This window comes from Cydia strobilella, chromosome 16 (genome assembly GCF_947568885.1).
Source record: "Cydia strobilella chromosome 16, ilCydStro3.1, whole genome shotgun sequence".
Classification (NCBI taxonomy): Eukaryota; Metazoa; Arthropoda; class Insecta; order Lepidoptera; family Tortricidae; genus Cydia; species Cydia strobilella.
Window position 1 is genome coordinate 4,985,571 of NC_086056.1, and position 12,647 is coordinate 4,998,217.

At 37.4% G+C, this 12,647-nt stretch overlaps 1 protein-coding gene across 6 annotated transcripts in view; it reads left to right on the plus strand.

Annotated features, from left to right (window-relative positions):
* The first annotated feature begins 4,440 nt into the window (after positions 1-4,440).
* LOC134748336 (papilin) overlaps positions 4,441-12,647 on the plus strand; it is a 133,533-nt gene continuing 125,326 nt past the window's right edge. For 5 of the 6 annotated variants that reach the window (XM_063683101.1, XM_063683105.1, XM_063683104.1 and 2 more), the window contains exon 1: positions 4,442-4,589. In XM_063683101.1, coding sequence (XP_063539171.1) covers positions 4,570-4,589 — 20 coding nt within the window. In that variant the 5' untranslated portion in view covers positions 4,442-4,569. Of the gene's footprint in view, positions 4,590-12,647 lie in introns of all 6 variants that reach the window. The other variant, XM_063683106.1, reaches the window with a different exon arrangement.

The window sequence follows — 12,647 nt, forward strand, 5'->3', positions numbered from 1 at the left end:
GCACCCAAGAAAAAAGAATGAGTATAGTTTTTTTTTGTTCTTATTTACTGACAATATGGTTTGACTAACGTTTTTTGGTTGATTTACTTAGCAAGTACCTGTATTAGCAATCTAGCGAAGCGAAGACCTATGTTTAAGTTACAATAGCTACTACAATACAAGATTCCTCCATTTTCTATACTTCGTGTTTAGTCCAAAGTACTTGACATGATTATCAAAGCAATTAGTGAAGACTGAACTTTTAGATTATCCAATAACAATAATTTCCAGATCATCTAAAAGTTCAAAGTCTTCACTAATTGAAAGAATGCTTTGATAATTATGTCAAGTAGTTTGGACTAAACACAAAGTATAGAAAATGGAGCAATCTTAATAAATAATAATTGATGGTAGCAAAGTCTAGAAATTAAATTGTAACACGTGTCTAACTCATCCAGTACATTTTCCTTCATTCTTGCTATTACCTCTCGCGTCGGATGATGGTCCCTAATATGCCAGTCCCATCAAGTATCATTTGGTTGAGTTAGTTAAAAAAATATGATGAAATACGCATTTACCGTATTTATACCAGATTTATACGTCTACCATTAAACTTGTAAAAGGTGCTCGGTAAAGAATTAATGCAGTGGTTTTCGAGCAGTTTAGGTTTGCGAACTAGGTATATCTTTGTTACAAATCAGTCGCATGCAACCAAACCTTCTGCTAGGCCGCAATTAATCACAATAACTTTTTATATGTGTTAAATTTATAAATGCAGTTCCAATAGCACACAGTTGTTAGACGTTACTATTTTCCGCACACAATACAATACAATACAAAAATACAATACAAATCCTCCTCACAAATAAAACTTGAAGATAGAGGTAAACAACAGGCGGCCTTATCGCTAATGAGCGATCTCTTCCAGACAACCTTTAGGTAGTGGCACACGTTTATAAGTTTCCCTGTCAAGTGCTACGTCAAGTTATGGCACTTCTGACAAGTGTGAATCGATCTAGCAGCAACAGCGTGGACGCGGCGGTATAAACGGCATGTATAGGTAATTTGACGGAAGGCAGTGACGCTTGGATTAGAGTTAGAGTATGGAAGGTAGAGGTAAGGAAATGAATCTTCATCTATCAAAAAGTGACCGTAAAAAACAGTAAATAGGCTGCGCCACCATACACTGAAGTACCTAGACCATACACCTAGTATTTTATATAGATGTGCACCCGTGCGACCGTGAGGGACAGAACATACGCAATGCGACAAAATTTAAAACACGTTTTAACATTCCTGACGACATACCAGAAACAACCTACGTAATTTGGTCGGGTTATTTGCTGCCCCTCCCCCATTTCATCTCTACATTATTATGCCTCTATTGTTCATGTCATGTCATAGAGTCTCCTATATATTACAATACTCTTTGGTCTCAGAGCCTATCTAGCGCCACCGGAGAGATTAGGAACTATTATTTAAAGCTAAGTTTGCATGCCAAGTGCTACGTAAAGTGAGGAGTTTATAGGGATATGTGTGCAGTCTTATTGCCAATTTTGTGCAAAGTTAGCGTGATTAGTCTAGGCTGACTCTAGCTCGTAATTAGACTAATTCCCGCTCTTGTAACTAAGAGCAAAATAACAACTTTACAAATATAAACTTGTTTTGACATTACTCGCAGTTCTTCCCGCTCGCACTAATAAACTGGTTCATCTGAAATGCACTTCAACTAATTTAAATCAAGTTGAAATTCTAAGGTTCGATACTTCAAGAGAACATGAATGACATGTGCTCCTGCGTTGCTACGCGCGGAAGCGATATGCGCCCACGCATCCGCCCCCGCGTTGCTCTAGGATAGATAAAGCTTGCGAAACATTGCCAAAATGCGTGAGGAAGTGCCGTAGGATGTGGATCAGATTGCCAATAGTATGGTTTCCGGCCCTATAGTTTTAACCCTTTAGACTTCTGGCGGAGAGGGAATTAAAAAAAATGGTCTGTAATGTCTGTATCTACTCTGCCTAGCGTGCAGGTAAATAGGCAAGCGAGCATGTCACTTTTCTACGTTCCTACCAAACCATTACCGTATAATCATTCCAACATAGGTTAGGTTTTAATATATATAATTGAGTACCTCATCCTAAAGGCCTAGAAGTAAGAAGTAGGAAGGCACTCCAGCTTGCCCAATGAGATCATTTTTTAATGAGTATATAATTAGTTGGAGTCCGGTTAGCTCTGATAAGACGGATTCTATAGGTATAGCTATATGAATATTACTAATATTGATAAGAGGGATTCTATAGCTATATGAATATTACGAATATTCTTACTTATTCTTTTTTTAACATTCCTTAGGCATTCCGCCTAGCTGGGGAACTAGGACGGATATATCGTGGTGGCCACGAGGATGACCACCTCTATAAAAAGTTGTTAAGGCAACCTGAGGGGGTGGAAACCGGGGTGTCTCCATCTCCTCCCGGCATGGAGGTTGTCATGAGTGACCAGTGTGTGGAGTTGCTGTGCACTCTGCCTTCGGGAGGGGGCCGAAGCTCCAGGGCCTGCTGCCAGGCGATGTTCGTGGTGGAATGCTCTGTGATCACGTGTTCACCGCTCTTTGGTTCACCGACACCATCGCAGCGAGACAGGCATACTGTACCGTGGAGGGTTTAGCCGGTATTCCTATTTATCCTGCATGCAGGCCAAAGATATTCCGTATAAGTATATTCCGTGTATAGGCTTTGGATATTGTCATAATGACACTTGTCATATGTATGATAAAGCGGATATAGTTGAGGATATAGTAGCCACTGCTAGCCATGAACTTATAATTTTTCCTGTTCCTGTGGATATGGACCGTGATTACCTTTAAACTTATGTAAGTATAAGAATACTTTAAAAGGTTCTCGTTACGATGTATTCACGATTGAAAAGCGAGGTCTGCGATAAGGCTATTTTGCCGAAGCGAAGTAGTTGTGATTACTTGTTGTACTGAAGAAGCTGAAATCTTCTAATCTGCTTTAAATATGCTAATCTGCTTCACGTACCTATGTTTCATAAAAGGAAGTTCAAACCTTCTACTTCTTAACAGCTGTACCTACTTATGATAAAAAGCAATCGTAAAATGTACCCAAATTGTTACCTGTAGGTAATAGGTAGGTAGGTATTACCTAATACGTACCTATTACGGTGTTCTATTTATAGGACATCAGACGCCTGTTTTGAGGCACGATTATGACAAGTAAGTAGGTACGTTTCGTAATTTTTTTTAATTGCTGAAATACCTATCGGGAAAAAATAGGATAAACAGTTTTTTTTAAAGCTATGTTGTATAAATTTCTAAGTAATTACGTTGGTTTCAGTAGGTTTGCAAAACATTTTCATATTTCGAGTCTACTCATGTACTGTTTCCGCTCGTGGCGATAACGAATTTAATGTCAATGAAGCCCATTTATCATTTTATTGTAGTACATACTATTAATAGGCACAATTGCTATCAAATATATGTAGGTAGGTACCTACGCAAAATGAGTGTTCAAAACTATCTGAAACATAATTATTGAAAGTCATAATATAATAATTGTCAGATTATCATTAGTCATAGTTCTGAAACCGTTAACTTGTCAGGATTTTCGTAAGGTTATCCTATAGATAGGTTAGGTTAGGTTTGTTATATATATATATAATCCTGAAAAGGTACGGTTTCTGAGAAAACCAAATTATGACTAACAAAAATGCGGACAAACAATACATTATGAATGACTTAAACTTTATGAAAACAATAGAAACCCCCTTTTTTATTATTTTTTGATTTGAAAGAACCTTGTTTGTTCCATATTTACATATACACGTGGGTACATATTACATACAGAATTTTTTAAAGTTACGAGTAGGTATGCAATCCAGCAAAAAATTTACACGCGTTTGCGAGCTTATTAAATTATTTTTATATATTTTTTTTAAAAGTAGTCACTACTATATATAGATTATAAACAGAAGTATTAAAAAATTAAGAAAAGTGACGAATCCCTCCAGTCACTTCAGAAGGGCTTCGTTACTTTTTCTTTAATATATGATATTTAACTCAGTTTATAAAAAAAATCTGTTTTAAGAAGTGGCTAAAGAGCAATTTTTAGACAAAAGTGGGTAGTGGTGGTATTCGCTCCTGTGGTCATTATTCCTTGGATAGTCGGTATTTGGCATGATAACGTTTGATAACCTAGCTTTAAATTCAACGGTATTATAGTTAATACAGATTTCTGCAGGTTATTAAGGTCGCGTCACATGTCACATCCCCTACAAAGTGGACCTTTTTTATGGAATGCCCCCAAAGCCATGTACGTTCAGATAGCATTTCAGTCCCTCACATGGTTACTACGTTACCCTAACACTTCAACCTACGTAATCCAGCTAAGTTATCAGTCACGTGGCCGTCGCCGCCCCGAAAGCTCATTCAGTGGCGGTTTTCAGGAGTGGGGATGCGAGGCTGCGCGAGCGCCGGTTCCAGCTACTACAGTCAGTCTAAAGCGCGCCGGCGCGCAGGGTGTACGAATTGACAGTGAGTGTGTGTGTGTTTGGCATGCTGTAAGGCTCAACATGGGGTGTTTTAGTTTGAGGTGAGTTTTGGGCTAAGTTTTTAAGTGGTGGTAATTTTTGAGTGCTTAAATTTTTTGTGGTAATTTTTTGGTAATTACCTAGTTAGTGGTTAATTAATTGTTTTTTCAATTATTTAAGTATGCATTTTCGGGGAGGAAATTCGTGCAGATTTTATAATTAAAGAATACTTAGTTGGTGTATTTAGATATTTATCTATCTGCAACTAATCTGGAGTATGTATATTTTTGCTTAGGTAAGTAGTAGTTAGAAATCACGGATATTGTTTTAAAATTGTAAAAAAATGGCTAATGATTTTTTTAAGAATGATGGATTTTTAATGTCCTGAACCTTCATTACCGCTACCGGCATTTTTTGTAATCGATTTGTGCGCGATATATAATTGGTTCCAAATTGAGCCCATACAATTTATTTTACATAATACTCAAATAACAGTAATATAGGTAAATAAATACTATTTTTATTCAGAAATTTAAAGTTATAAAGTTTTTGAAATGATCATTACTCTCAAGTTCCTATTTTATTTGAAAAGGCAACGGGCATTGGAACTGTTGATTGCACATAAGATTATTAAAGGCGTTAATATAATTGCAATTTTAAATAAAATAATGCCATTCAGTAACAATAATATATAGCACTATTAATGAAATACCTACGTTGTTATGTTAGATCGGTATATTAATTATTCTTATAAATTTTTGGCATTTTAAGGTTCTCTAGTTATAGAGGTTTTGTAGCTTTAAATCGACCTTCTGTAATTAGTAGCTATCTCGTATTTTTTTAGGATATTTTCGTACATTCGAATAGATATCGTATTTTTGACTTCTTTAAACAAACTTTTTAGCAAAAACAAATCCAGTTGTAATGTTATCGTAAAACTTTTAATACCACCCAGCCTATGATCTCAAGATACATTTACTGTGTTTATAGTTTGATGCAATCCTCTATTTCAGTCTAATTAATGACAGGTCATTCACCCCGTTTATTACTTTTACAAAAAGCAATTTCGCAAACTTACACGCGTAAGGCGGGCAATGGCGTGGAACCTTGTCACAGTGAAGATTTCGTTTAATGCATCACTTTATTTACGATCAACTTACTTATTGGTTTACGACATAAATCTAATTAGTTATGCACATTATGGGGAGCGAGGTCTTTAAAACTGTTTTTATCTTTTCACCGAAATCACTTCAAAAATTATGTTTAAATTATTAAGTTATTCAATTCATATTTTAAGTTGGGATAAAATCAGTACGCTAGCTCCAAGCCGTAAGGACCTATAATTTGCAGACGTTAAAATGATTTTCGGTAATTTTTAATATAAAATACTGAAAATGATCTGCGTAGGTAGATTCGAGTATATATTATATTCACAAGAAAGTTACATAAGTAGCAGCTGCACAGATTATTTTCAGTAAATTCAATTTGGTGTCTCGTGTTTTGAAAATCGCTACCAACCATCTACCAACACACTCGTTGTTCAATCTTAGAATACTTCATTGAATCCGCACTCGTAGGTACTTAAGCACCCGTTAACTAAAACGTAAAACTATGTTTAAACTTCCTTGGTAAGACTAAGAGACCAAAACTTAAACTGATAAGTACTACATCAAACTTTTAAGGTACTTTACGCAGATCCGAATCTCACGCAAATTGCTATAGCTGTCATGTCAGCCGATGGCCAGAAGGCCTACCGCGAACCACTTTGTTCGTTATTCTGTTATCTCTATCTCTCAAATATCTCAAGAGCGAGGTTATAAGGGGGAGGTAAACTGGATCCAAGTCGAAAAAATAAATAAAAAGGCAAGATTAAAACTAAACTATTGTTCCTTTACGGTGGAATTTTGTCGCTTCATGCATTCATTCATTACTGGTTTTGTACGAGAAGAAAGGATAGGGTTGGTAGTTTTGGTACTCACTTGGTATTGGTACTAACGAGGTGTACTTTGCAACTGACGAAGTGGATTAAATTGCCAATGGCCTTAATTCCAAAAGAGACGAACGTACACTGATCAGAATGATATTTAAATGATCTCATTTAGTTATCATGCGTATCGCGCCAGAACATGTACGGACAATAAGTACGGAATAACTAATACGATACTAGATGAAATAATAAAAAAACAGCTTAAGATATAAAATTAGCCTCATTATCAGCACATCCTTTGTCCGACAACCCTGAACAAGCTTCGTATAATTAAACGTTTAAAGATTTAGATAACTGCAAACCCTAACCTGCTACAAGCTAAAACTTATTCTAACCCATTAGGATTAAGTTTAATTTTAAATAATACGGTATTGTTTTGCGAACAGTAGCCTGGAGTGTTCCAATAGTTACACAACGCAGGCGAGTCCAATGAGATTAAGTATTTTTTGGGTTTTTCTTGTTCAAATTACTAATTCTACATTGCTGTATCAACTTCAACTTCAAAAATATAATAAAATATTCAAGTAGGCTTAATAATAAATTAATAAGCACTTTTGACATCAGTATTAGATATCATTAATATTTAAAATGACTTGGCAATCGCACTTAATACTTTACTCGTACCGTACTCTTAATTTAATTTTATAAAATAATTTTATTAGCTATAAAACACAGATTAAAAAGAAAGTGTATCTGTAACTACTTTTAATTAATTTCGCTTTTACTGAACTGTGACGCGGTGGGCAAAGTTATGTTGAAAGGGCAAAGTTGGAAACTTCTACGGTATGTAGTTTTCTTGGTTTCATTTCGATTTTCAAAAATCGAGCACGTGACGGAATTTACAAGCGCAGCGACGATACACAGGACAAACAGGTTCGCCAGAGCGGTCGACTCGCTAACCATTGGGAACGCGTCCTGCGCCTGAGTCGGGTTCATTGTGATTTCGCTTTCAATTTCGGCGGTTGTTTGTTTTTGTGATGCCGGTCCCGTTTGTTGCTGGCGTCAGCTCCGGTTTCTTGTTAGGCGGACTCGTGTGGGGTAAAAAGTCTGTGACGCACATTATAAGGTCCCTTCAGGATTAAAGTGGGATTAAAAGTACTTGAATAGTGCTTCGTAAAATTGGTGTCAATGATGCCATGCAGACAGATCTTCTACATAAACACATTTGCACCTAATTCCACCATTCATTGACAGGTTTGTTCGCCAGACATATCTCAAATAGCCTACCGTGGGACAGGTCGATTGGTATAAAAGTATTATTAGAGGAAGGAACTAATTATACAATTTGTTGATTGTGAAATTATACTCATAGCAGATATTATATTTCGTAAATACTCTAAAGCTACTTCTCTCGCTCAGTGCAACTTCCTAACAAAATTCGAAATTGATTTCTAAAGCTACGACATTCATAACCTAGCTGGTTAAATGCCATGTTCAATTGTTTATACTACCAACTGTGACTCTATGAATGTATTCTAGACAATGGGACAACGGACAACAAATGACTTCAAGAAAGTTGAAAGGACCCCTTTCGCTGGCGCTTATAGTTCGAGAAGGTTGTTCTCATCGGTTGCTTCGGGTATAAAATTAATTTCACTATTAACTGATTTATGTAGGTATAGTAACCCACAATAATATCTTGTGCACCGAGACGTGTAAAATATCTGACATAATCTATGTATTGGTAGAGCCATAAGAGCGTGTCAGATAGGTTCGCGAGCTTCGTTGTGTAAGATATTATTATTGGGGACTTTACATTCCTACTAATATTATAAATGAAAAAGTATAATGGGTATTAAACTCAATGAAACCGGCACTATATATTACACTTACGCGCCAAGTTTTTTGCTGCCCATCCGCGCTTGCGTAAATTACCAATGTCTGGCTGGTCTAATGTGTGAGTGTGTGTAGTGCTTGTATTCCGAGTCTAGTGCTTATGGACCTCCAGACGAGTCTGGGAGCCTGTTAGCGTAGGTACGAACAAGTCAGCTTAGTCTTAGTCTGTGTAGACATTTAGATTTCTGAGGTGTGAATTAGATTTGTTCAGGTGTTCTGCTACCCCTATGTCAAAACCAGTTGGAATTGTTCTGTGCCTTAGTCACACACACTTATATCCCACAAACATATAATAACAAAAGATGTTACACAAACACATATATAAATAGGTTAGATAATTAGCATTAGTTTATAACCCTTTAGTTTATAACTTTAACTTATACTTAAAAAAACCTTTGATTTTAGAGCCTCATTACAGTCATTACCACTTCATAGTCCTAATGATGATGATGATGATAATGATAGTCCTTAAAAATTCGAACTCGAATAAATTCGAACTTAAGCCTTTAAGGGCTCTCTTCCAGCTAACCTTGCATTGCTTGCTTGCTTCTCTTTAATTAACTTCTTCTTCTTCTTCGCGTTATCCCGAATTTTGCCACGGCTCATGGGAGCCTGGAGTCCGCTTGACAACTAATCCCAAGAATTGACGTAGGCACTAGTTTTTACGAAAGCAACTGCCATCTGACCTTCCAACCCAGAGGGGAAACTAGGCCATATTTAGATTAGTCCGATTTCCTCGCGGTGTTTTCCTTCACCGAAAAGCAACTGGTAAATATCAAATGATATTTCGTACATACTTTCCGAAAAACTCATTGGTACGAGCCGGGGTTTGAACTCGCGACCTCCGGATTAAAAAGTCGCACGCTCTTACCGCTAGGCCACTAGTTAACATAAAACAATAAGATTAGGTATCTACTTACTTACAATTCCTACTAACAATTTTGTAAATGCGAAAGTAACTCTGTCTGTCTGTTATCTCTCCGATTTCTATGAAATTTGCTATTTAGATAGTTTGAGGCTCGGGAAAGGACATAGGGTAGGTTTTATTTTATCAGTCATTATTTTAATTCCACGCAGGCGAAGTTGCGGGCAGAAGCTAATAGTCTTATATAAATAGTAAGTTGGGACCTAATGTCGCGAGTAGATAGTAAATCTTTCAGCAACTAGTTGGCACCACATTGCAACCATAATCTGAGCCTTGTTGTCCCGACAAATAACCCTTAGTACTACCAACAATGTATCTCACCTTTCGTAGACCTAATCTCATTGTAATAAGGATTACAATTAGTTAACTATGTCAAAGACGATATGGTAGGAGTGATGATGGATTGCTAAAAATAACATCTTCACGACCCTAGTATCCTGGTAAGGGCGTTATTATTTCTTAGAAAATACGGGAGAAGCGATAAGGAGCTTCCATTTTTCATTTATCTCTATTATTAAGGGACTCGAACAGCGAGCAGACGATCTACGTTATGTTTCATTCTGGTCCATTATCAATTTATCATTATCATAATCAAACCAGGCGCAGTTAAATACCACAGAATATGAATTCTTACTAAAGTAAAGAATATTAATTACTTAATACTTACTCGTACTTAGGTCTCAAGTGACACGCACGTCCGGTTATGCTAGAGTCGAAAATGGCTCTAACAATAACAACGTACCTAAACCTAGGTTTATTTCTTTCGCATTTGTTTTTTTCTGTCTAAAACTACTATTTTTGTTCTGTGTACCTATATTTTCATTTTTCTTTATCATCTCAGCTCTCTCTTTATTCCAGTAGTGTTCTCAGCTGCTGCTTTGGAGACTGTTCGCACGTCTTCATCATCCTTCTCTCTCAATTCTTTCGCAACGTCAAGCTACCTCCTGGACTACTATGTAGTCCATCTGTCTACCACTTATTCAGTACTTCTTACTTCATTTTATATCCCCAAGCCAAAGTAAACCAATGAGTTTTTCGGAACTTACGTACGAACGTTTGATATTTACCAGTTGCTCTTCGGTGAAGGAAAACATCGTGAGGAAACCGGACTAATCCCAATAAGGCCACGTGTCCCCTCTGGGTTGTAAGGTCAGATGACAGTTGCTTTCGTAAAAACTAGTGCCTACTTCAATTCTTGGGATTAGTTGTCAAGCGGACCCCAGGCTCCCATGAGGCGTGACTAAATACCGGGATAACGCGAGGAAGAAGTGGTTACTAGTGAAAAACAAATATTTTCAAGTAGTCCTTAGGTTAGGAACCAATCGTTTTTCACTAGCGATTAGCCTATTCCCCGCGTTTTATGAATGGCCCGAGATTTTCCTGCAAGATTCCCGGCCCGTGTTTCGGAGAAGTCGTGTTTTAAATCGTGGCTCGTTAATGAGGCAGCGAGTGTGGGAATAGGCATTACACTAATGCTCGATAAACTGGCGTGGGCGGCGTACGGTCAGGAAAAACATCGATACATTTGTACCTAAGGGACAAACGTACGGTACGTTGAACGTTTTCAGTCAGCTGCAGAGACAGGTGACCTCTGTAGATTTGTGAGCGTACAAGGTCGATTTCAGACTAGCGTATTAAACTTTACGCGCGTATACGGTTTCGGCGGTACGAGATTATACGCGCATTACATTTCCCTACATTTGGTTTTACGAGTTTACGCGTGCGTTGCTTTTCCCTACATTTTGGTCTGTATGAGCTTACACGCTCGTACGCGTACGCTCGTATAAAACGCTAGTCTGTAACCGCCCTAAGCCATTTTATGAGAGAAACCTAACAATCAGGTGTAAAATAAGTACACGTTATCCATTACATTTATTTCCCGACAGTCCCCAGGCTTAAATTGTAATCCGTAGTATCGACAAACCTGTCCGCCTATCCCAAGCCGGTCAAGGTTGTGTTGTGTTTATATTACGTATAAGATTCGGGGTATTTGGGGAAAGTACTACATCCAGAGTTCCAGAGCACGGCTAGTGGTCGGAGTGGTTATCGTTTCCTAGTTTGGAGTGGGTGCGAACTTTAAAACTGCATGTGTTTTAATCACCAGATCTGGAGGCCAATTCAGATTTAACAACTTGTTATAAATTTGATTTTATTTTGATACGACCTTGACTTAATTGCTCACGCTGGTTAGTACATTCAAAATAGGAAATATGACGCGAAACTCTGCGCGGGGCGCGCCACTACCACAATCTGAGGGTCTATAGCAAAACAAGTAAATCGTAATTTCCTTAATGTAAGTATGTTAATTATGTTAGCATCTCTGTCACTCTTGCATATTCGAGCGGTAAAGAGGCAGATAGCGCGGATTCGCGTTTCCCGGTAGGTTCTCTGTAAACAAACCGCCTTGATGCATCAATGTCATATTTTATTATCTCTGAAAACTTGTCAAAAAAACTGTTAAAGGCACAGTATGTATAATTTATTTTAATGGTTTACTAAACGGGCTAGTGCTGCACTCTGGTGGCAGAACATTGCAGTAATACCCCCTATTATGTGTGCTGTGCGTGAGAGGCGCGCCAATAACCATGATGATCATCAAGGTCGTATTAACCCCAGTTCAAAACCATAACAAAATGTCAAATTAGAATCGGCCTCTTAAACGAGTGCGAGTCGGACTCGCCCACCGAGGGCGCCGTACTTTATAGTATTTGTTGTTATAGCGGCAACAGAAATACATCATCTGTGAAAATTTCAACTTTCTAGCTGCCACGGTTCATGAGATACAGCCTGGTGACAGACAGACGGACAGTGGAGTCTTTGAGTTTTCCTTTTTGGTACGGAACCCTAAAAATCTACTGATTTTATCTTTTTAATATTAAAATTAAACAAAAGTAAAAATCTTCCATCAAATGCCAGGCAGTTAACAGATACAAGCACAGCTAAGTTAGTTTATTACAGCTACGTCCTAAGTCTCATGTCTTATAGCCTTCTGATGTGGGGAAAATCTGCTAGAGTTAGATCAAGAAAAGTCTGCCACGATTTTGATCGCATACGCAGTGCAAGTGTTATTTATACGTCATAATGTCATAGAAATTTGACGTTTAAAATAACACTTGCACTACGTCTGCTATCAAAATAGTTGTAGACTTATCTTGGTTTAACTCTAATGTAGAATGTAGATAGCATATTTGTTTTATAAAAGCGAGCTGTACGTGCCATTTACAATCTGAAGCCGCGAACATCTTTGAGAAGGTGTCAAACATAAATTAATTAAAAAATCGTACTATAAAGTGTCAGAATATTTAGAAGAAAAACATGTATGGGATAATTAATTGTATTTGTTAACTAATAGTCAAGTAATTAAAAATGTAA